Genomic DNA, 24,810 nt, shown 5'->3' with positions numbered 1-24,810 from the left:
TATTTAATAATAATAATAAGGTTTAATAATAAGGGTATTTATGGTTTTGCTATGTCATCTTGGATAGATTAAACACTCCGAGTAGGTATGTAATCAATATGTTAGTAAAATACAAATTACCTATACCCAATAAATTGGAACTAGGAGTTGTTAGCAGAAATCTGCCTTGCTGAAATATTCCTCCGTCATAACTCATAATAATTTTAGATGCGACTTTACCTATTAAATTAGAATACACTTGAGTTATTAGAGTCCAAATATTAATTGCAATTAATAAATCGTAAAGTTATTTATAGACATAAAAAAATTTATCAAACGTAATTTACTGCTTGAACAAACGTTATAAAAGAAGGGAATTATTCTCAGAAAAGATTATTCCGAGTAGGGTCTAAGTGCATGTAACTCATTTCCATGGTACCTACGTAATGGCGTAATAGTTGTACTTGGCTTTGAGTAATGTTAGGAAGCTATCAAGCTGGGTCGTGTAGATGGGATCGTGCGCTCTCGTCGCCCTTAGGGCCCGAGTCACGACCTTAAAGTACCTACTTCAGGCTACATCGTATCGTAAAGTGGCCCTGACTCGATGTGCTTCGTTTTCTGCGTTCGACTGCAATTTGCCTTTAGGTGAGAATTACAATTTAAAACGTCTATACCTATAAAACATACAGCTGATGGTAAGTGACGCCAGAGATAAGCACACGCAAAGCATTTTCAATGCTAAAATGAGTGTGACAGATTCAGCTGCATTGGCCGCATCGAAGAATAGCTGATAGCGTCAGCAGAAATTGTCTGATTGCTAATTCTACGCCCGATGCTGCCGTGTGCTGACGTCACGCGCATTTTAAGCTGTGCTACGGCCACTCGCCACCACAGAACGCCTACTTTGTAAATGTAGGACATCACCACTTCTTTGTAAACCATGCCTAAAGATTAAAGAAATGCGTCTGGATTTTATAAATCAAGTCAATGCTACAGTTATCCAAAAGACACAGGCACCTTTATATCTGCTTCTACATACTTAAGGGGCATGAGACGGGTCTGTCTGCAAAATTCTTGGCGCAATTCAAGTGCCTCAAGTCTACTTTGTCGTATTAATTTGCAAATTGCGAAAAACCAAATTAAATTGGCAGACCCGTCTCTTACACCTTAAATGGGCACACTATATTATAATAGACGCTATCATGTCCTGGTTACAGAACACGGACAGCAGCGGCGACTTCACACCAGTAGTTAGCGCGACATGCAAGACCGGTGTGATGTCAATCAGGATCAACTTCAGCCAGCCTTTCAATGGGGTCGCGCATGCCAGAGAGTTCAGGTGATTTATTTCAAACTTGTTACACGGACACACAGACATAAGGACCAGTGCCTTGTGTTCCAAGAGCTGATAAACAATTTTAGAAGGTGCTTGCAGGCTAAAAAGTTTTAAACTAGTTTTTCTGCGTTACATTAATATTGCCAATATCAATAGTCCCTAAACCTGCCAGCTGGTCCTTGGTGGTTTTTTTTTTGCAAATTTTAGGTGGTAAGTACTGTAAGGTATTTCATCTTACTTCTTCTCTTGTCGTTGCCATTAAACAAAACCTCAGAATATTCTTCAAACAGTGTAGTTGCAAGCATTGAAATTTAAAATTTTGCTAAGTAGGTAAGTAACTACTTTTTCTAACATTTTTTCGGAAACAACACATTTGCCTCCTTTTAGAAGTATACTCAGAGTACGTCCAATTTGTCATACTTATTCAAGAAAGGTAGAATCGCTTATTCTAAATATTGCCCATCAACTGTCGGGCTATTATGTAAATTATTTCGCCAATAGTCATATAAGCCGCGCAATAGTTTGTATTTAATTTATTGTATTGCTTGTTACGAAAATATAGTAATTGATTGATAGACCCGTTCTATGTTACATTGAACAAAAGATCAAAATTGCAAGAGCAGTCCTTGAAACCATATTGAAGTCAAATCTGGTTTATATTCTATTACCACTTCTACCACTATGAATCTTTTAGAAGCCAGATTCGTCTCTGGAATGCAACCTGAAACTTTTGAGAAAAATGTGAAAATAAAATATTGGAATGAGAATTCCAAGATTGTATGATATGAGATGCACAGGTAATGTATCAAGTGTTTTACCAACTTAACCCAGACCAGCTTGCCAACTGGCTTCCATAGCGTGGAGACTAATCCCAAGAGATTAAGTTAGCGCTTACCTCCACTTTTCGAGATTATAAGAGTTTGTAATAAGTAGGTAAGTATGCAAACAGTAGCGTCATTTACCTAGGTACTTGTTTTTCAACATGTAGATTGTACGGCTTAACTTAGAATCTGGATATTTTGAATGAATGAAATAGTAAAAGATTTTATTCAAACAAATTTCTATAAAGTATATAGGTATTTTTGACTCGTCAAGCGTGAAAGGACCCCGAATTAATGAGATAGGCTTCATCTCATTCCTATCGCATTACATTTTGCCGTTTTTCACTCAAACGGACCAGCTCTTCAAATCAAGATAAGATAACCAATTTTCATTTCAGAACTCCATCATGCATGGTGTTGGGGAACGGCACAGAGTCGGCCACTTTTGACATAAGCCTCACAGCTGCCGCGGGCTCGCCAGATTACTGCGGGATATTCTGGAACCACGTAAGTCATATTCTATTAATTCTCTATAATTACTCAAAATACTCAATTACTCAAAAACGTAACGTAACGAACGTAAATTAATAGTTATTCTAATAAAATAGTCTGAAAAACTCACCAAAGATACCAATAAGGCATTATTAATGGAGAATAGGTAGATAACCAATGGTTTTTATTCACGCATCATATAAAACCTGAAAATTGCTGGTTTTCGCCCACCAGAAACGTAAAAAGTTAATCTATTGTCCCCCTATTTAGATAGTCGTATTTAGACGATTACTCGCTTTCAAATATTTATCTTTGGGCATTTTATAGTTAGTACTAAATAAAAACACGAAGGTACCTAGAGCATCAAAAATTCAAATTCAGATCAAATCTTGGTAAAAGGTTGCTATAAGAAGGTACTGAGTGTGCTGTGATGGTACGGTGTGATCGTCTATACTAGTGGTTAAGATTAGGCATTATGAGGAGATAAAAATAAGAAATAAACTCAGCTGAATTATAGAAACACCTAGGTATTTAAGTCATGAGTTATTTACAAGTAATTAATTGGTACAGTACGTTGGGTGAACACGTAGACTTCTCGACCAGCTAACAGGTTTACACGGATTGAATTATAAAAAAATTTAATGTAATATTTCAATTCCTCAAAATAGATATAATGAGTGGAGAGATCTGCTAATTTAGAACGTCCTGTTAGTGTGGAAAATCAGTTGATACGTGTATTTGCCTTATTTAGGCCATCGGTTTGAGACCAACCGGCATTCCTTAAGCACGGGGGAAATACCTACGCTGAAACCTCAGCCTTGATCCATGTTATGCGGGGCACAGCAATTGGACCCTCCTATTTTCGCTGCGAAGCGTTTTCAATTGCCTAGGTACGGAAACCTAGGTTCTTTTCAATGAGCTCTGGGCTCGCCCCAAAACCATGGTATTTTTGTATATTTATATATTTGTTTGATTGATTGTCAATAAATTGGCCAATTTATTAGTTCGGAGAGTCCAGCTGTATAAAGACATGACGTGTTTGCTTTGTGCCGGAATCTCGCTATTGGTACGTCACCAATCAACCATGTACCATAAAATATCAAGCAAAGAAATTACAAAGTACAGCAAAACTAGTAATTTTATCTTATCAAAACTCGGTGATTCACAAATTCAGCTGGCGTCGGTTTTAACAGATAATGTTACCTAAAATGCTGTTTGGGAAAGATCGGTACACAATAAAAAAAAGGTACCTACCTGCCTCGCCATCTGTCCTCCGGAGGCAGCGTGTACTCCATTGTCTCGTTCAGGGTATTTTTAGTAGGTAGATGAAATTTAGCTGTTACTCGAAAGTAAAAGGTCCCTTTGTCTTTAGCCTGAGATTCGAACTCAGCCGACTCTATTATCTTTAGTAGTGGAGAGCATTCTTGGTAAATTAGGTACTGATCGTTTTGTGATAGTAAAAGTATACGGAAAAACCATCGTGAGAATTTCACATAATGGTATAAAATACCATATGATGAAGGAAAACTTGATCGAGAGTTCTCTATGAAGTCCGCGCTCAGTAGTGAGCCGGTGAAAGCTGTTCATGTTGATGAAGACGATGTTTATACCGTGGTAGCTAGTAGTTTATAGCACACCACCTTATTTTAGCTATTGAGTGATTTTTCTACCAAATCAATAATCGTAACGACAAAAGTCATTCCATCGGACTGCATTAGACTGCTAATTCAATTATAATCCCTATTTAATGCTGAATAAGAGCTAGTATTATAATTAGATGAATTGCTGAAAAAAAAACTAGGCTAAATTTTACTTAATAGTAAAGGAATTGTGATTGGTATGTAGGTCATATGAGAAAATCTTAATATTGGAGTTCAAGTTAGTTCGATACATGGTTTCTTTGTATCAATGGCTTTGTTAATATTATAATATGGTAGTCTAGCCTCCAAACAAATTGAATCTCCATTATTAAATGTCTAGGAAATGTATCTAAATATAGCAAATAAAAGATGACAGTTATACCCAAGTGCATTTATTTCTGGTAAATAAGTGTTTATTTACTCATACAGTTGAGTATTTAGAAAAAGAAAGAAGAGAAACTGAATTTATTATTTAGACTGGAAATTAAGTAACTTTATTATATTAATTAATTCCCGGCCGAATACTTGCTTCCTAAGCCATACTAATTATTGAAAGGGAAAAGCAAATATTCAGAACGAAAAACCCTTTCGGCTTTAGATATTATGTATAACCTTATGTCCTAAATAGGTACACACATGCCATAAATTTTAATTATTCTATGAATCTAACCCTACACATGACAAAGAAAAGTCTAAGAACACACATTATGTATAAATTATAATATATTCATTATTTGTTCTAGATATATTTGAATCTTAGTTCCACAAAGAGAAATGTCCCATTTCTCTAATTTCGGATTCAAAATCTAATAGCTATACACAATATTGTAACACCTCCTAATATCTCAAATACCATCTCTAGTTTAGTTTGTGAGGTAATTCTATACTCAAGATTTTTGGAACTGATTTTCAAATAATCTAGTTTAAAATATAATGTAAATTAGTACATCACCCTATATCAGCTTCTGCTGGCCCGGATACACACTATTTTATTCTATTTATAATTTTTCTATTATTAACTATACAATTGCAATATATTTCTACACTTAATATTCACTGTTAGGCTCTACTGCACGTTGAGCCAGACCTCAATCGAATGTTCTCTCCCGGTCCCCCAGTGTAGCCTTAAACCCACCACACGGATGTGTTTGTTCACGCCCATGATCTGAAATGAAAAAAAAAACCAGCGAAATTTCGGTTTCTGATTGGTTCACTCTTGCGCACAGAATTACCCTGGCTGATGGCTAATTGGCTGAAAATAAAATGTATTTCAAACATCCCTTAATGGGCCGTACCTTTTGCTTTCTCACGCTCTTGCCTTGTCTAGACCACTCTCATAACACGTGATTACAATTTTGTACACTTGTAGAGATTTCTAAGTTAAAATTTACGACTTTTATCTAATTTATGACCGACCCTAACGCAATTTAGCTTTAGAGCAATTTATTTTGCCCTTTTATTTTTTATACTTCCTTTCCTACAATTACTCAGAAACTTAACTAATTTATTTCTTTTCGTGCGAGATTTTTGTTTTTAAGAGCAAGGCTTCAAATTTCCGACAGTCATAAAACCGTATGACGGATGGCAAGGCCATCTCACGCTCCCCCAAAATAGATTTTTAATACACGCAGTAATCCCCTATTTTCATTGCAGCTGTACTAGTCGTTTCAAAATCTATTTTTTTTTTTTTCTTATCTGTATTCGAGCGCTAGTCTTAAACCTCCCACGCCTATCTATTATACCCTCGGGCATGACCATAACTACTTAACTCAGGTATCTCTTTGTTTAGCGTACCCCAAACTACCTGTCTTCTGTTCCTTTCAATACTCTAGTTTTACCTATCTTTCTAGTTATCTACATAGTACCTAAACAAATGAATGGCATTGTAGTTACCCTTAACTTTACCAGTATGAACGTCTATTAATGTATATACATTATTATATGGAACTGCCCCTATTATGTACGGTCCTTCATATAAGCGCATGAATTTTTTTGTCAACTTTTTATCCGCATCTGACTTCGTAAAAGTCTTAAGTTTCACTAAATCTCCGATTTCGAATTGTATTAACTTATGATTTTTGTTATAATGTAATTGCCTACTTTCGGCCGCCTTATCTATGTTTTGCCGTGCCTGCTGTCGAATCTGTTCTAACGGTTCACCCTGTAAGTCTGCCCTCACCGATGAGTCAGTGTTGAAATCAGTCGATAGCAGAGTACGTTTTCCATATATAATCTCGTTTGGCGAATATCCCGTTGTAGTATGTATTACCTGATTGTAACAATCTTCTATATCCGATAATAGATCTACCCATGAACGATGTGATTTGTCGCAATACGTCCTGAATAATCTACCTAACTCTTTATTAACCCTCTCTGTCGAATTTGGCCGCGGATTTCTAACAGATGTGTGCGTTAATTCGATACCTAGTTGGCGAATACCTAACTCGAAAACTTTTGAAGTAAAATTCGCGCCTCTGTCTGAACATAATGTCTTAATTGTGACCTGCTTATGAAACTTTTTTACACAAGTTAAAGTAGCCTTCCCACTAGCCTGGCGTAGTGGGTATAGTCTGATTAACTTACTATAAGCATCTTGCATTACGAATATGTATTTAAAACCAAATCGTCCTGCCGGTAAAGGTCCAAAAATATCGCAAAAAACTCTCTCCCCTATTTCCTTCGCTATTACAGTTTTTATCGGCCCCGTGTGCGTTTCCAAAGCATGCTTTGACTTTTGACATGCCTCGCAAGCTCTTACAACACGACCTATTATACGAGACATATTTGGGAAATAATATTGACGTTTCATCAGAGCATAAACCTTGTATCGCCCGAAATGACCTACTTCTTCATGTATGCTAACTATCAAATCCCTTAGTATGTTCTCGGGAACATATAATCTTAAGATATCCCCTTTTATGTCTGTTCTATAAAGAATCCCTTCTTTAAGCACGTAGTACTTTGGTTCAGAAGTGTCTGCTGTTTGCACGCGTCTAATTATCTCACTAGCAGTCTTGTCGCGACTTTGATAACTACCTATCTCTCTCCATCGCTCCCGCACTAATCGTCCTAATGATGTTTTAAATAGATTCATTTCAGGCCCCGTGACCTTGTTAGTTAATACATCAGTGGTCCCCTTTAAGTGTCGAGACAATACGTCTGCTACAATGTTTAGTTTACCCTTCACATGTTCGACTGTGTAATTAAATCGCCCTATATAATGTACCCAACGTATCATCCTAGCGCTCAATAGTTTGCACGTCTGCAAGAAAATCAGACTCTTATGATCAGTCCTAATGACTAAATTCGCTCCTCTCAAATATGTTTCAAACTTTGACAAACTGAAAATGATGGCCCATAATTCTTGTTCAGTAACTGTCCATTTGCGTTCTGTCTCTGTCAATGCTTTACTACAGAACCCTAATATTTGTTCTTCACCTGCTTCATTCAATTGATAGACATAACCCGAAACCCCCAAATTACTGCTATCGGTTTGTAAATAATAAGTTCCCTTAGGATCTGGGTGTACAAGAAGTATCGTGTCTATAAACAATTTCTTGACCCTTTCAAAACAATCGTTAATTTCCTCTGTCCATGACCATTTCGTATTTTGTTTTAATAGGTCACACAGTGGTTTAACCTCTTCGCTATATTTTGAAATAAATCTTCTGAAATAATTTATTAATCCTAGAAATCCTCGTAATTGTTTTATAGTCCGAGGTATAGGGAAGTCTAATATGGCTTTAACCCGTTCAGGATCCATACGTACCCCGTTAGTATTTACTATGTGTCCTAACAACTTTACCTCTACACATAAGAACCGACACTTCTCTAACCTTCCAGTTAAACCTGCGGTTTCTAATTTATCTAACACTCGATCTAAATGTTCTAAGTGTAACTTCATGTCCCCCGTAGTGAATATGACTATGTCGTCTAAATAGTTTACGCAAAACTCTCGTACTCCTACTAGGATATAATCCATTGCTCTCGAGAACCCTGCTACAGAAGTCTTTAAACCTTGAGGTAGAACATTATAAGTATACGTCTTCCCCATGAACGAGAACCCAGTATACTTCCTAGAATCTTTATGCAAAGGTATTTGAAAATAGGCATTATTCAAATCAATTAAACTGATATAATTTACACCATGAAAGGATTGTAAAATCTCAGATGTGAGGGGAGGCGCGCCTGCGTCACCTACCATTTTCTTATTCAACTCTCGTGCGTCCAATAAGAGTCTTATTGATCCATCTCGCTTCTTAGTGAAAGTGAGAGGACTACAGTAAGGAGTCGCTTCCTGTCTGATCACGCCTAGTTTTTCTAACTCTTCTAATTCGGTCTTTACCTGTTCCCTATACGCCAAAGGTACCGGATAACTGTGTTTTACAAAAGGTGTTTCGTCTAATAGCTCAATTACGTGTTCGTACTTGTTTGTCAAACCTAAACCTTCCGTAAATACCTTACAGTGTTTGTTTAACACAGGTAGTAATAATTCCTTTTGTTCATTACTTAAGTTCGCGTCATCTAATTTTAATCCCTTAAATTTCTCATTATCTAAATTCATGTCTAATACACTTTGTTCCACTGGCCTAGAGTTTTGATTTAATATTAAATTGATCGTGGCTGCGTTCGTCTCTCCCCCTAACCTTTCGATTTTGCAGTCCGAATTCAGCCTAACACAAGACCTAACGCCCATATGTTCAATAGTCAAAGTGTGTTCACCATTACAGTTCACTATTCCTTTTACCCGCTCTAACCAATCGTATCCTAGTATCAATGACCTAGGAAGACGTCGCATAACTAGTACAGGTGCTTCAACTAAAGTACTACCTAACTGAAACTCTATTAGCACTAACCGATTCGTGCTTTCACTTCGCGATCCAAACGCGCCTTGTATTTGAATTGCTGGAATAGCGATCTCTGGCAATGTCCCATGTTCTCTTAGAATAGAGTCGTACAATTCCCTAGTTATTCCACTAATCTGACTTCCCGTATCTATGAGTGCACTCATACTTCTTCCATACAGTCTAACACATACTTCAGGTAACCTAGGTAATGAATAATCAACACTCACATCGGTTTGTTCATCTAATTCATGATACATTGTGTACACATTCAAACCTCTCCTCATACAAGTTTCACAAGTCACGCCTAACTCATTACACTCTGTTACATTTTCAAACTGGTTTTCCAATAAGATTCCTATACTCCTAATTTCAAATTGACTACTATACTCGTTATAATCAACGCCGCCTCTTAATAACCGTTTAAGTCCCTTATCTCCGGTCCCCAGACTCTGTCCTGGCTTCCATCCACTATTAATTAAGATCCTATAGACTACACCTGTCCTTTCGTGATCTGAGGTCTTTCTGACGCCCGTGCCACACAAGACTAACTGATTTGACCTCGTTTGTGTTGGGCATTCTAGTTTTTTGATGATCCCTCCCCCACATTCTTAGACACAGTAAGATCCTCGCCCTCTTTCACGAACGTGATAGCCGGCCTAATTTGTTTAGATTCGGATACCGTAGGCCTGTTAAAGTTAACCCTAGAACCTAATCGACCACGATAGCCGCGTCCCCTCGTCGAATTTCCCCTAGCTCTCCAACTTCTTGTTGACATTGTTGCTACAATAGGTCGTCTCGATGGTGACTCATTGTATCGCCTACCTCTGTAATTATTACTAACACTACCTCTCGTAAATTGCCTAGGTTTTTCAACAATATTTTGCTCTATGTTTCGAAGAAATTTCGCTCCGTTCATGATGTTAACTTCCTCTGTTCTAGTAAACCACAATCGCTGTATATCTATAGCATAATGTCGCATAATAGAATTGACCAAATCTCTCTCACTAAAGGCAATAGTTAATGACTGCATTGATTCTGCTTGCTCAGCAAAATGTTCGGACATCGACATTCCTGAATCGCTTGAATATACCGCATTAATCAATTTATATCTTATAGATTCCTGAATTTGCTCGGTCCAATAATTTCGTCTAAAGTCAATCTCGAAGTCGGCGAACGTAGTCCAACCTTTCGAGTACAAGTCCATAACCTTCCGAGCATGCCCCGAAATGCAACCTAACGCTATATCTATTTCGCGATCTAATCCGTTTACCGCCCTTATATATTTCTTTAATCGTTTTAGAAAAACGATGGGGTTAGTGAATGGTTTTCCGTCGAAATTTGGTTTAGTTACTGACGGCTGTACAACATATAAATTCCGGGTCTCAGATAATGTACTTGTGCTCGCGGTTTCAAGATTTGACCCCTGCCTATCAGATTTTTCATTTTCATTAATCCCGTTCGACTCGTGTGAAGAAACGCTCGCGATTTCATTTGAACCGGTATTTGAATTTAACTGATGTAATTTTGCTTCGAACTCGGTGATTTTTTTCAAAATCAACTCTAATGTAGCATTCCCTAAGGTCGTTGTTTGTTCGCTCGATTCTACGGTACTAACATCGCTTTGCCCCGCACCTACTTGCTTTGTTCTACGTCCCTTCCTACCTGAAGACATCTTTTTTTTTTTTTTCAATTTGACCCTATTTCTTTTACCTACCCAAGTGCCAACTTAAATTTTATTTGAATAACTTTCATAAGTCACGAAGCCGTATTTTTAATACTAATATATTACTGATACTAATTGCAATCACATGTTTGGGTCTGCTTCGATTATATGTATTCTCAGAGTTTGAAAAAAATTAAGTCTGAGAAATAAGCAAGGAATAATAGCTCGATCTCTGTAGTATCTTCTGAAAACCTGTAAATTTTACATTTATAAGACATACAGCTTATTTCTGCTCTCCTGCTCCCCCTATACATAAATAAATGTAAATGTACAACATATAAATATAAAACAACATGCAGTGTGTCCTTAAAACTTATAATTTATAAATAGCAATGTAAGTTTATAAATTTTTCTCTCTCAAATACCCAATCACAATTTCTACGTTGTGTTATTTTTATGTTAATGTAAATCTAGTCATATCGTTATTTCGAATACGTACATAGATCCTGGTCACGGCACCAAATTTCTGTGATGGTACGGTGTGATCGTCTATACTAGTGGTTAAGATTAGGCATTATGAGGAGATAAAAATAAGAAATAAACTCAGCTGAATTATAGAAACACCTAGGTATTTAAGTCATGAGTTATTTACAAGTAATTAATTGGTACAGTACGTTGGGTGAACACGTAGACTTCTCGACCAGCTAACAGGTTTACACGGATTGAATTATAAAAAAATTTAATGTAATATTTCAATTCCTCAAAATAGATATAATGAGTGGAGAGATCTGCTAATTTAGAACGTCCTGTTAGTGTGGAAAATCAGTTGATACGTGTATTTGCCTTATTTAGGCCATCGGTTTGAGACCAACCGGCATTCCTTAAGCACGGGGGAAATACCTACGCTGAAACCTCAGCCTTGATCCATGTTATGCGGGGCACAGCAATTGGACCCTCCTATTTTCGCTGCGAAGCGTTTTCAATTGCCTAGGTACGGAAACCTAGGTTCTTTTCAATGAGCTCTGGGCTCGCCCCAAAACCATGGTATTTTTGTATATTTATATATTTGTTTGATTGATTGTCAATAAATTGGCCAATTTATTAGTTCGGAGAGTCCAGCTGTATAAAGACATGACGTGTTTGCTTTGTGCCGGAATCTCGCTATTGGTACGTCACCAATCAACCATGTACCATAAAATATCAAGCAAAGAAATTACAAAGTACAGCAAAACTAGTAATTTTATCTTATCAAAACTCGGTGATTCACAAATTCAGCTGGCGTCGGTTTTAACAGATAATGTTACCTAAAATGCTGTTTGGGAAAGATCGGTACACAATAAAAAAAAGGTACCTACCTGCCTCGCCATCTGTCCTCCGGAGGCAGCGTGTACTCCATTGTCTCGTTCAGGGTATTTTTAGTAGGTAGATGAAATTTAGCTGTTACTCGAAAGTAAAAGGTCCCTTTGTCTTTAGCCTGAGATTCGAACTCAGCCGACTCTATTATCTTTAGTAGTGGAGAGCATTCTTGGTAAATTAGGTACTGATCGTTTTGTGATAGTAAAAGTATACGGAAAAACCATCGTGAGAATTTCACATAATGGTATAAAATACCATATGATGAAGGAAAACTTGATCGAGAGTTCTCTATGAAGTCCGCGCTCAGTAGTGAGCCGGTGAAAGCTGTTCATGTTGATGAAGACGATGTTTATACCGTGGTAGCTAGTAGTTTATAGCACACCACCTTATTTTAGCTATTGAGTGATTTTTCTACCAAATCAATAATCGTAACGACAAAAGTCATTCCATCGGACTGCATTAGACTGCTAATTCAATTATAATCCCTATTTAATGCTGAATAAGAGCTAGTATTATAATTAGATGAATTGCTGAAAAAAAAACTAGGCTAAATTTTACTTAATAGTAAAGGAATTGTGATTGGTATGTAGGTCATATGAGAAAATCTTAATATTGGAGTTCAAGTTAGTTCGATACATGGTTTCTTTGTATCAATGGCTTTGTTAATATTATAATATGGTAGTCTAGCCTCCAAACAAATTGAATCTCCATTATTAAATGTCTAGGAAATGTATCTAAATATAGCAAATAAAAGATGACAGTTATACCCAAGTGCATTTATTTCTGGTAAATAAGTGTTTATTTACTCATACAGTTGAGTATTTAGAAAAAGAAAGAAGAGAAACTGAATTTATTATTTAGACTGGAAATTAAGTAACTTTATTATATTAATTAATTCCCGGCCGAATACTTGCTTCCTAAGCCATACTAATTATTGAAAGGGAAAAGCAAATATTCAGAACGAAAAACCCTTTCGGCTTTAGATATTATGTATAACCTTATGTCCTAAATAGGTACACACATGCCATAAATTTTAATTATTCTATGAATCTAACCCTACACATGACAAAGAAAAGTCTAAGAACACACATTATGTATAAATTATAATATATTCATTATTTGTTCTAGATATATTTGAATCTTAGTTCCACAAAGAGAAATGTCCCATTTCTCTAATTTCGGATTCAAAATCTAATAGCTATACACAATATTGTAACACCTCCTAATATCTCAAATACCATCTCTAGTTTAGTTTGTGAGGTAATTCTATACTCAAGATTTTTGGAACTGATTTTCAAATAATCTAGTTTAAAATATAATGTAAATTAGTACATCACCCTATATCAGCTTCTGCTGGCCCGGATACACACTATTTTATTCTATTTATAATTTTTCTATTATTAACTATACAATTGCAATATATTTCTACACTTAATATTCACTGTTAGGCTCTACTGCACGTTGAGCCAGACCTCAATCGAATGTTCTCTCCCGGTCCCCCAGTGTAGCCTTAAACCCACCACACGGATGTGTTTGTTCACGCCCATGATCTGAAATGAAAAAAAAAACCAGCGAAATTTCGGTTTCTGATTGGTTCACTCTTGCGCACAGAATTACCCTGGCTGATGGCTAATTGGCTGAAAATAAAATGTATTTCAAACATCCCTTAATGGGCCGTACCTTTTGCTTTCTCACGCTCTTGCCTTGTCTAGACCACTCTCATAACACGTGATTACAATTTTGTACACTTGTAGAGATTTCTAAGTTAAAATTTACGACTTTTATCTAATTTATGACCGACCCTAACGCAATTTAGCTTTAGAGCAATTTATTTTGCCCTTTTATTTTTTATACTTCCTTTCCTACAATTACTCAGAAACTTAACTAATTTATTTCTTTTCGTGCGAGATTTTTGTTTTTAAGAGCAAGGCTTCAAATTTCCGACAGTCATAAAACCGTATGACGGATGGCAAGGCCATCTCAGTGCCACTATATTACAAACTTTATATGTAAGATTTTAGTATCTTAAAACGGCACCCGTATTACCACGTATTACCATGTTGTTCGCGGAATGTTAACCTAGATTCCAAACAATAATATTGTCAGGCTATTTAGGGTTTACTAAAATACTTTGTTTATTACTCGAGCTACGTTTACAATCTCTTTTATTGATTAAAATGTAGTGCTCGCTGTATATTTCTGGGTCGTGTGGCCTAAATAATTGTGATAACGCATATCAAAGAATTCCGATTGTTAGGTAAGCAACGTTGAACCAAGTGGGTAACTGGATGGGTGGCCAACTTTGGAGGTTCGACCTTTTCGTTTCGTCCGGGCCTCATTAAATCGTCAGTCCCGCTTATTACATTACTAACATCTGATAATAACTGGTGAAAAACTAAGAGTCGTTCTCCCTACGGCTGTTCTATAACAGAATCTGGGAACCCAGCGTATCCCACGAAAACCCCTACCAATATGAAAAAGTATCACGACCCTTCGCAATAAGGAGTAAATACGACGCAAAGAAAAAGAAACTTCAAGCATAGCTCTCCCCATCGTTAGCCCGCTGAATGACTGAGCTTTCTCAGAGCTGCTTACCTTCCCTTAGACTGCGTTACACTACTTCACTAGGAGACATTATAGTAAAGTGCTATCTTGTCCTTTATCCCAAGCTATGTGGGGTCGGCACAACATGTGTTTTTATTCCACTCACTTCTGTCATACGTCAACGTATTTTCCACCCCTTTTACACACATATCACGTAATGCATCCACCTTTTTTTTGGTCTTCCTCTCCTCCTTTTTCATTAGTAAAGAGCTATCTCATCCCGAACTATATTATCTGTGCGAAAGTGTGTTTATTTGTTGGTTTGTCCTTCAATCACGCAACATAGCTATAGTTTCATGTGATTTGCGCACAGACGTATGTAGTTGGGGACCTGGAAAGTGATATGGGCATAGATTTTGATTTGAAAACTGCATGTGGTTTAATCAAACCACTTCGTGGGCATCAGCAGCTGTCTTCTAATTAAAAAGCCTTTTCATTTTGTTCATTTGTTACTAGAGAACTGACGAGCGATCACTGCCTCTGGCGGTCCGCGTACACCGCACGCTGGAGCTGGCGGACGACAAGTTCTATGTCATCACGTGTGGCAAGGCCGGCATAAGTAACTCGAGGTCAGTCTGAATTAACTTGTTTTTGCATAAAGATGTTATCGTGTTCTATTGTGTTTAGCAGTAGCAAAAAATGCTTAGCAAGTCATTTGCAAAGAATGTCGCGTATTTCTCATCTTAATATTATGTTAGTACTTACCTACCTAATACATAGGGGTCCACGCATAGATACTGTTTATTGAAACAGATTCTTATTTTTCTTTCTAATGATGTGATCCCAATTTTTGATCGGAGTCTGCTTATTGCTTGTAAGTTGTAATCTATTATCAACAAATCTTCATAAAAAATCGTTTAACATAGCTTTAAAGCACGTCCAAATTATGAGTAGGTACGCAAGTCGTTATTATTGTCTTCCAGATTAGGACACTCAGTATTTGATATCTCTCTTGGAAATTTGACCACGATATAATTTCTACAAAAAGCTATCATGAAGACTATGTTGATAGAATCTCATAAAGCAGACATAATGGCAATAAGTATATTGAAATTACACCGAAATTTATTTTCCAGAAACGAAACTCTGACAGTATCACTAAGGATGTTGAACTCAGATGGGCGTAAGGTGCTAAATGCAGCTTTCGGTATGCCTTACACTCTCCGCGCAGAATTGAGCAAACCTGATGGTAAGAGTTGCCAAAATTCTTTTGCAAACTCCTGCGGAACTACCATAATTGATGTGATAATGTTTCTGGAAATGATGGGATTGGTTGAGAACAATGGGAGTCACGAAAAAGTTACAGATAAATATTTGTTGTTGTTATAGATAAACGTAGTTATTATAATATTCTCTTTGGATAGATTGTGTACAGTAATGCATGCAACAATGATGTTCAAAGATAAACCCCTGGTCGATTGTTTCGAAAGATCATAAAATATCCACCAAAGACACTAATGTGTCGTAAAGTCTGACCTGAAATATAAAATACTTCCTCTGGGGGCGCCTCTAGTATACGGTATATAGATATAGTCACTGTATATTATGGTCTTGTATAAATTAGTTCCTCGGGTTTTCCGCAATATGGCGAGATATTTTATTTTTCTGGTCAGGCTTTACCTATAAGTATCATTTGTCAATCTGATTTATCCACGAAATTCAATTTGCAGCGTTCTCATCTCATACCCATTATGCTAGCCCTACTGTTTGTAAAGATAAATACTTACCTCTATTAGCTACCTATATAAATAATTGTACTTACTTTACTAAAATATATTTAAAATTAACATTCCAGGCACTCACGGGATACGTTTGAGAAATTGCTTCGCCTTCAGCATGCGCAACCATACAGTAGATCTTCTGGACAAACGAGGGTATGTGGAAAATATGTCTGGACTTTAAAATGCGTAAAGCGCATTTCTTTAGCTACGTTTTGCTCTGTGATATTTTTATATCATGTTTATTGCGTTTAATGCGACATTTCCCAAAGAGATTCTTAGTTATAAAATTCTGCAAATGATTCTCATCACCAAAGGACAGCATAATTGCAACAATTTTACATCTTGCTTACTTATTCGTACTCAAGTATTTTGCATTTGTTTTTAAATAATACCTTTTTTTCTTTTTTCCAATTATCATCAACTTCTCGTATTTTCTATTTAGAACGATATGTTAAAATAGCTTGTGCCCACGACTTCTTACATAATATGGGCATTAAAAATTCCCGTAGGAATTCTCTGTTTTCTTTTCATTAAAAGTGGTCTAGAGTGATTTAGCCTGTGAAGTGTGAGAGGTCCATAGAAATAAGTCAGCTGTTTCGAGGACCAGACATACAAATTACAAAGATTTTTTTCAATTTTTTTATGCTCTGATACAAGTTAGCCCTTGACCGATCTCACGTGGTGGTAAGTGTCTATGCTAACTTGATTGGTTTTAACGTGGCATCGTACACATTAAATCGTTTGATGGGCATTGCTTTTCCCGCAAGGTGGTAACTAGCCACGGCTGAAGCCTTCCACCAGACCAGACCAGAGCCAGTTAGAAGTTAGTAACTCCGTACCAAGTAGCGTAATTGGTTAAACTGTGAAGCCGTGAAAAGCTAGCAGCACAGACAGACAGATAGACAAACAGACACACTATCGCATTTGTAATATTATTTTAGTAAAAGTATGGATGATTTTAACTTTATGACCTGCCTCCTAGATGTCCCGTGAAAGAACAATCAGTAGCACTGAAAACAGAAAACGGTGCGGCGGAGTTGGCGATTGCATCAATGTTCAAATTCCCGAACTCGTCGCAAATCAACTTCCAATGCGAAATTGGAATCTGTAAAGGTATGTGCTAAGCTTCTACAATCTATTTTCACATCACAGTACTACGAACTGAGTAGTTCATTTGCAAGATAGTATGTAGGGGGTAATCTCCAGGATTAATCCCCGTATGCAAACTTAGCGCGGGGGAGTAAAAGTCTCTTATGGATTTCTGCCTACTGACTGAGTGTGCTTGACTCGTACAGACTAATCCACGGCCTTCGAGGTCAGCACAGAACTGCATTTCGCGCTTATCCTCTCATTGTTCTCTCTCTTCTCCTTTTCTTCTCTTTCTCTTTCTCTTTCCACTCTCCTTATCATAATTGCCCTTATCACTGCCACCCATCTACACAGGATAGCATACGTGTGATTAGATTTCGGACGTCCACTAAATCGCTTGTTCCCTGATAATAATTTATATCTATTATTTTGAATTCCGTCCTATCCATCTAGCACCTACCAGTGCCCTCACTATTTCTATTAAAAACACTGCGTCAAAGTTTATTTTCCAATGTCCAAGGTTAATTAATAAAGTATGTACTTACTACCAGAACTGCCTAAAGGAAACATTTTCATTTATTGATCCCAGAAAGTGTTTTTGCCATATTAAGATGAAAGTCGCCATGTTAATGCTATTTATTATTTTATTATAGGCAGCTGTGTAACAACAGACTGCAAGACGGAGGGACGCATAGAGCCAGCGGACGAAGAGGGCGCAGTTACTGCTTCCACAGGCCTCTTCGTGCTCGACCCTAATGATAGTGCTGGTAATTTTTTGATCAAAATGACTTTCATAAAAATTTACAGATATACAACAGCTATCCTCTAAAAGCTAACCGATTTCTGCGAAAACTATAATCAGATCATGTACCTTAATGCTTTTCGAATTGTGCGTAAATCTCCATTTAGTATAGAGATTTACCTAACCTTAGAGATTAACTTTCGAGAAAACGTCATGATTGACATTTCCATAAATGGCAGATCTAGGCCTGGTTTTCACTTAAACGGAACGACGAGTAGATGTTTTCAGTCGATCTCTGATCATAGAGGTTTTTTAACGTCCGTTAAAAGCGTTAAATAATAAATGAAATAGAACAAATGCATTCCCAAGTATCTGTTCGCACGTCTACCCTTTTTAACGCGTTTTTGTATTTTCAGCGCAACGCGGGGTTTTAACGCAACGCTTTTTTTTTTAACGCTCGTGCGAATTAGGGCTTACACACAGTTATCTAACATTAACTTTACATGCTACACTTGAGCTCTTAGAGATAAGAACCTCACACTCATAAAACCAATGTTTTATACTTAGTTGCAGCGTTAGCCTGCACGGAAGGCGGCGTGCGACCGCTGTGGCTGCTGTACCTGGCCATTGCCCTCGGAGTCATGTTCTTGGTTATGTTGCTCATCAACTGCTTCCTTTGCACCGCCATGACCTGCTCTTGTGCGAGGACTGACGTGAGTACTGAACTCTTATATTTAAGAATTTGGTCTATCCGTTTCAAATGATAAGACCATCGCCAAGGTATAGATACTTCATAAACTTCAAACATGCCGATGATCAACGCATGGTATGATTGAACCAGTAAATTGATTTAGTAGTAGAAATTGAAACAAGTACAAGTTGGTACAAATTGATACCTTTGAAATTGACACGAGATCGCTCTATCTTGTCATCGATATTGGATAGCAAAAATATTTTGTTGGAATGATCTCGTGCAGTGCAAGCCTTATTCCATGAAAAAATCAACAAGTTTGAATGTTTTTTCAAATTCTACCCTCGACAAATGAACAAAATAATAAAACATAATTGTAATACTTAAACTTAACTAAAATAAAACAACCTTGCATTATTTACATTATTATTTGTATTGGTTTACCTATTCATTTAAAAACCTAATTGTATTTATTCTATTATAACAATACATGAATAACACACTTTATTTATGTGTGTTATCATCTTTTTAACCATTTTAATTTGTGTGTGAAATAATATTCATCATACCTAGGTACTATTATCTTACTTATCATTGTGTGTTTTAATATCGTTACCGTCTAAATCCACACCTTTGTCACTAACGTACTGGTACTGCACCCTTCGGGCTCTATTATGATTTTTAAATAATTTCATTATTATTTTAATAATTTACTTAGGGTAGGTAAATACTTTCTGAGTAACTCGTAATGGGTATTATAAAGAAATAAACATCCAAGGCATACCTTTTTTTCGAAGACTTTTATGTCTTTGTTTTTTGTAACTCTTAATATTCTCTAGCATTTATGCAATACGGACTTGTTACACCATAGTTAAGTCATTGTAATAAGGCAGGAAATATTAGCTCTCCTGAGAATACAGGTGGCAAAAAATCCCAAATCAGTAGAACACTCGACTCGTAAGGTACAAAATAATGATAAACTATCAATTTTGATCATTAGCTTGATAAAAAACTCATGGTAGAGTCCTTTAAATATCGCGGGTAATTTTCACCGATCACGTATAAGGTGTAGGTTTACGGTAACAGCACGTTCATGTACTCACAGGTGATAGAGAAGGACCCCTCTGTGGTGGAAGACTATGACCCTTACCGCAGCTGGCACGGGAGTCAGTACGGCAGCCGGTACCCATCCTCCACCATACACTCTGCGAGGTAACGTCCCTTGCTTCAACCGAATTTTGTTTTCGATTTCTATATGAAAAAGAACCTATAAAGCCTTTATAGTTTAGTAATACATATCTGTAATAATATTGCCCTAATCAGTCAGAATATACGTAAGCTTCACGTTTAGTTGAAGAGTAAATAGGTGGGTAGGTACTATACATAAAAAAGCCCTGAATCACTCACTGACTGACTCATCAACGCCCAGCCTAAACCCGAGAACCTAGAAAGCTGAAATTTTGCACAGAGGTTCCTTTACAAGTAGAAAAAGAATAAAGCTGATTTTACCTAAATTCTAACAAAGAACAATAAGATATTAATTGCAGAAGCTACAAATATTTATAAGTATCTACATACGGCTCAATTGAAAAAGGGGTCTAAACTCTACACGTTCTTATTCATAAAATATTATCTGTTACATATTATACGTAATTAATAAATTTAATATTATTATCTGTTTAGTACAATAACATTCATAGCACAATACTAAACATACCGAAGCTGGTACCATAATTAAAAGTATGTTATTTTATGTTTTATATCCATACTAACATTATAAATGCGAGTCGGTATGTCGTCTATCTGTTACCTATTCGTGGCTCACTCTCTGAATGGAGCTTGATGTTTGGTACATAATATATAGCTTGAATCTTGAAGACGGATGTATGATACTTTTTATCCCGAGATATCAGAGTTCCAAGGGGAGTTTTACTATAACATATACACGTTTAGGCGTTGCTTTTTCTTTCCTAATATATAAAGTTATTTATTAGCTAAAAAAATTGGTAGATATATTGTATTTATTTACGTCGTACGTATATTAATATACTTACGTCGAATCACGATGTGTGTCCGCATTAAAGATGTAATTTTTTTATTAAAGAGAAATACAGTATATAATATTTGAAATATAGTTCTGGTTAAACAACTAGGTCAGTGTCGGACAACAGCGACCACTACGCCATAGTCCAGTCGAGGCCGGGGAGTCGACACTCCGGCATGCATCGAAATAGGCACTGATTACAGGTAACTAACATTTTTGTACAAAAAAGTTAAAAACTAAAACCCGACTGTGATCGTCTTAATAAAGGCTGAAATATTATAAATGTTTTTATGTCGCTTGTGTAAGGTTATTTTTAAAAATTGATTTGAGTTGTCAAAAATAATATAAAATTATTAATGTATCTAATGCAGGTAGTTTGATAAAATCGATATTTGGCTCATTCGATGTCATACAATCTGTTGCTAGGAGGCCAACAAGATTGAACTTGCATAAATACGGGTGTTTCGAAGGTTTTAGTTTAGTCTCCTTCTGAGATTCGGAGCGATATCGCATATTTTTGGTATTTGGATTGTGAACTGGATAATTAGATGTTGTGATAGCAATCACGCTCTAATTAAATTATTTATTTTGGCATTAGTTTGATTAGATAAAAACTCTCGGATAACCTCTACACATTAAACTTGTGTTTTTGTGTTGGTTTTGGGAGGACATTCCAATAATTCGATAAAAATATTTAAATAATACCTGCTATTCTGAGTGACGCCAATACTTGGTATATTTTGATTTGTAGTACATTTATATTTAAGTGTGAACTCAGAATTTTCTCCTCTTTCATTTGACATCCCACTCGATACAATAGCAAAAAAAATTTGGAGACCTTCACTTTTTTCATGTAACATCTGTTAGGTCAATTTTTTTTTCATATGAAATGTGGCCTATGCCACCCGAACCTTTACAACGAATCGATTGACACCTCACTCATCAAAATCGGCCCAGTAGTTTAGGCGCTACGGTGGAACACACAGACTCTGGATACAAACATACATACACATAGACTACTAAAATCATAACCCTTCCTTTTGGCTTTGCCGCAGTAGGGTAATAAAATAAAAATAGACTAATGCCAGAGTCACCAAGTGTGTTGGTAATAGGTATAATATATCTACATAAGTACCTTATCGACATTTTAAATTTAAGTCGCGCATCTCGTTCATCATCTTCAACTCATCGATGGCCCAGTACTGAACAAACGTCTCCTTTCAGAATAAAAAGGGCTTAGACCATATTATTTCACATGCTGGCCAATTCCGGATTGGCAAATCACATACCTTTGACAACATTATGAACTCTCAGGCATACTTTGCTCAGGATTTTTTCCTTCACCGTTTAAGCAAGTGATACCTATTTATTTGCTTAAAACGCACGTAGGTACCTTACTCTCAAAAGTTAGAGGTGCGTGCCCGAGATCGAACTCTGGACCCGCCAAATAAGCTAGGCATCTCAGTTGCATGCCTGAAATTCTAAATTTCAGACCTATTTAGTAGGCCTCTGCCAAATTTTACTTTGACCTCTAATCATGTTTCTGCAAATTACCAAAAAATTACTATAGGTAGGTATCTATACCTCCTTTATTAAAACCTTTTCTTTTTCAGACGAAACGATTTCACTATTGGCGCTTCCTGTGAAACTTCTACGTCATTGCAATAAAAGTAATATAAGTAATAAGTATGTTATGTATATAATAAAGCTTAAAAGCAAGGCGTTCCAGTTAGGATCTCTCGTAGGACTTCTCGTTGAGTGTACCTACCTAGCGAACCGGTCTACTCAGCAACTTTGGTTAATCTGAGGCTAAGATAATAATATTGTCCAGCGTAGGTACGTTGTCACTGCTCTGACTTATAAGTAAGATAGAGTCAAAACTAGACAGATCTGTGCAGAGATCTCGATAGATATATAAATCTGTCTCGTTTTAGCTCTATATATCTCCAGTTTGACGATACCCTAAAAATTTACAATAAATATTCAAGTAACAGAAGCATAGATTAATTCGTAACTGAACTCGCAAGCCTTGCGCTTAGCTTGGGTTCCCTTGTTATATCTTATCATGTAGAGATATATACCTAGGTACCTATGCCTACCATTAATGAAATTATTTATAGGTATCTACGTATGTAAAATTGATGAGACTTGGCGTGAGTATTAGTTTTTAAGAGAATTAAAACTACTTTTTATATATCTAGCAATAAAATAAAATAATACCTCACATGGTGGGTAGTCGATATGTCACAGTTTACCTACATCGTAAATAGTAAATATTAATTCAACTTGTGCCATTTAATTTCCATTTGATAGTATCTAATATTTTATTTTATTTTAAAAGGACTTTTCTTACGGCTTTACTTACAAACGTTGTTTAGCGAATGAATCCTTGACACCAATTCCTTTCAATATCAATTGATTCTATTTTGATTCGAAAGAAAAAGACAACCGTTTTACTAAACAATTTCTAAACAACGTTTAAATGAGAGAAAGAGTTGAAGTTTTTATGAATAGATACCTACTTCCTTACCGAAAATATTTTTATTACTTTTCTTTAAAGTTTTTATTATTCACTTAATAGGTACTTACCTGATGAATGCAACGAATCCGTCCTTTCCTTAGAATTGTAAGTTAGATGATAGTAAGTATCTAATAAATTACTATTATATTTCTATATAACTTACCTACTTACTTATATTAATATGATGATGAGCTATATGTACTTAGATATAAATGATAGGTACTGTGCTATTTACTGGTAGGTAGGTAATTTCCTTTCTCTAGGTTAGGTGGCATATATTTTTACACCCTAATCGATCGATGTTAAAATCGATAATGATTTAACATCAATCGGTTAACGTGCAAAAACACTGATGTTGATATAATTTTTTTGAAATAAAACTAGGCAAGGTGCTTTTACACAAATAATATACAATAGACATAACTAGGTATCTTTATAGCTACATACATAAAATCTACTAAGTTACCTACTTAGTAGAGTTTTATGTAATAACCTAGACTATATCTAAAAATATGATGGAACTGCTCCGACCTACCTAAAAATGCCCTTTCGTGATAAATATATTCTGCATACTGTCCTCAATTTTTAAGTATAAACATATACATAACTATGTACAATAACACATATAATAGAATTACATTAGAAAATATTTTAATTTACCTAGTAGAATATATTTTTAATTATAACTAAATGTGTATAATTTTTATTTAGGTAAGTATCAGTATTAACTACTTTTTTAATACTTTACTTATTATTAAACCTTTTGAAGATATTAATAAAAAGATTAGAACCCTTCTTTTGGATACTTACTTAAATGTTACTAGGTAGCTACAGTGACACTGGATTTTTGTGATTAACCCCCGACCTAAAAAGAGGGGTGTTATAAGTTTGACGTATATCTGTGTATCTGTCTGTGTAACTCCTAAACTTATGAACCGATTTTAATTTAGTTTTTTTTTGTTTGAAAGGTGGCTTGATCGAGAGTGTTCTTAGCTATAATCCAAGAAAATCGGTTCAGCCGTTTGAAAGTTATCAGCTCTTTTCTAGTTACTGTAACCTTCACTTGTCAGGGGTGGTATAAATTTTTAATTTACACTTGTCTTTCTTCAAAGCTCAAAGTTCTAGTTTTATATATTGAAATGTACCTAATAAATAAACTTGTTAAATGAGTGTATTCGTAAAAGCTCGAGTGATATAAAGTAAAATAATAAAATATTATCTTGTAACAAAATGCTGTTTATTTTATCTCTAACGCATCGTGTGG

At 36.0% G+C, this 24,810-nt stretch overlaps 1 protein-coding gene across 4 annotated transcripts in view; it reads left to right on the top strand.

The window, feature by feature from the left end:
* Nucleotides 1-23,912, top strand: part of LOC123867239 — a 36,863-nt gene extending 12,951 nt beyond the window's left edge. Inside the window, exons 2-12 of one of the 4 annotated variants that reach the window (XR_006796365.1) lie at nucleotides 1,197-1,318; nucleotides 2,535-2,643; nucleotides 15,195-15,307; nucleotides 15,815-15,927; nucleotides 16,534-16,612; nucleotides 17,442-17,572; nucleotides 18,202-18,315; nucleotides 18,858-19,003; nucleotides 20,087-20,193; nucleotides 21,117-21,228; nucleotides 22,639-23,912. Coding sequence is in view for 2 of the 4 variants with exons in the window: in XM_045909215.1 (XP_045765171.1) it covers nucleotides 1,197-1,318; nucleotides 2,535-2,643; nucleotides 15,195-15,307; nucleotides 15,815-15,927; nucleotides 16,534-16,612; nucleotides 17,442-17,572; nucleotides 18,202-18,315; nucleotides 18,858-19,003; nucleotides 20,087-20,193; nucleotides 21,135-21,222 (1,122 nt within the window). In the remaining 2 variants the exon portion in view is untranslated. The remainder of the gene's footprint in view (nucleotides 1-1,196; nucleotides 1,319-2,534; nucleotides 2,644-15,194; nucleotides 15,308-15,814; nucleotides 15,928-16,533; nucleotides 16,613-17,441; nucleotides 17,573-18,201; nucleotides 18,316-18,857; nucleotides 19,004-20,086; nucleotides 20,194-21,116; nucleotides 21,229-22,638) is intronic. The other 3 variants (XM_045909215.1, XR_006796366.1, XM_045909216.1) reach the window with 3 other exon arrangements.
* Nucleotides 23,913-24,810: the final 898 nt, after the last annotated feature.

This window comes from Maniola jurtina, chromosome 7, assembly GCF_905333055.1.
Source record: "Maniola jurtina chromosome 7, ilManJurt1.1, whole genome shotgun sequence".
Classification (NCBI taxonomy): Eukaryota; Metazoa; Arthropoda; class Insecta; order Lepidoptera; family Nymphalidae; genus Maniola; species Maniola jurtina.
This window is presented reverse-complemented; position numbering and strand designations above follow the sequence as displayed.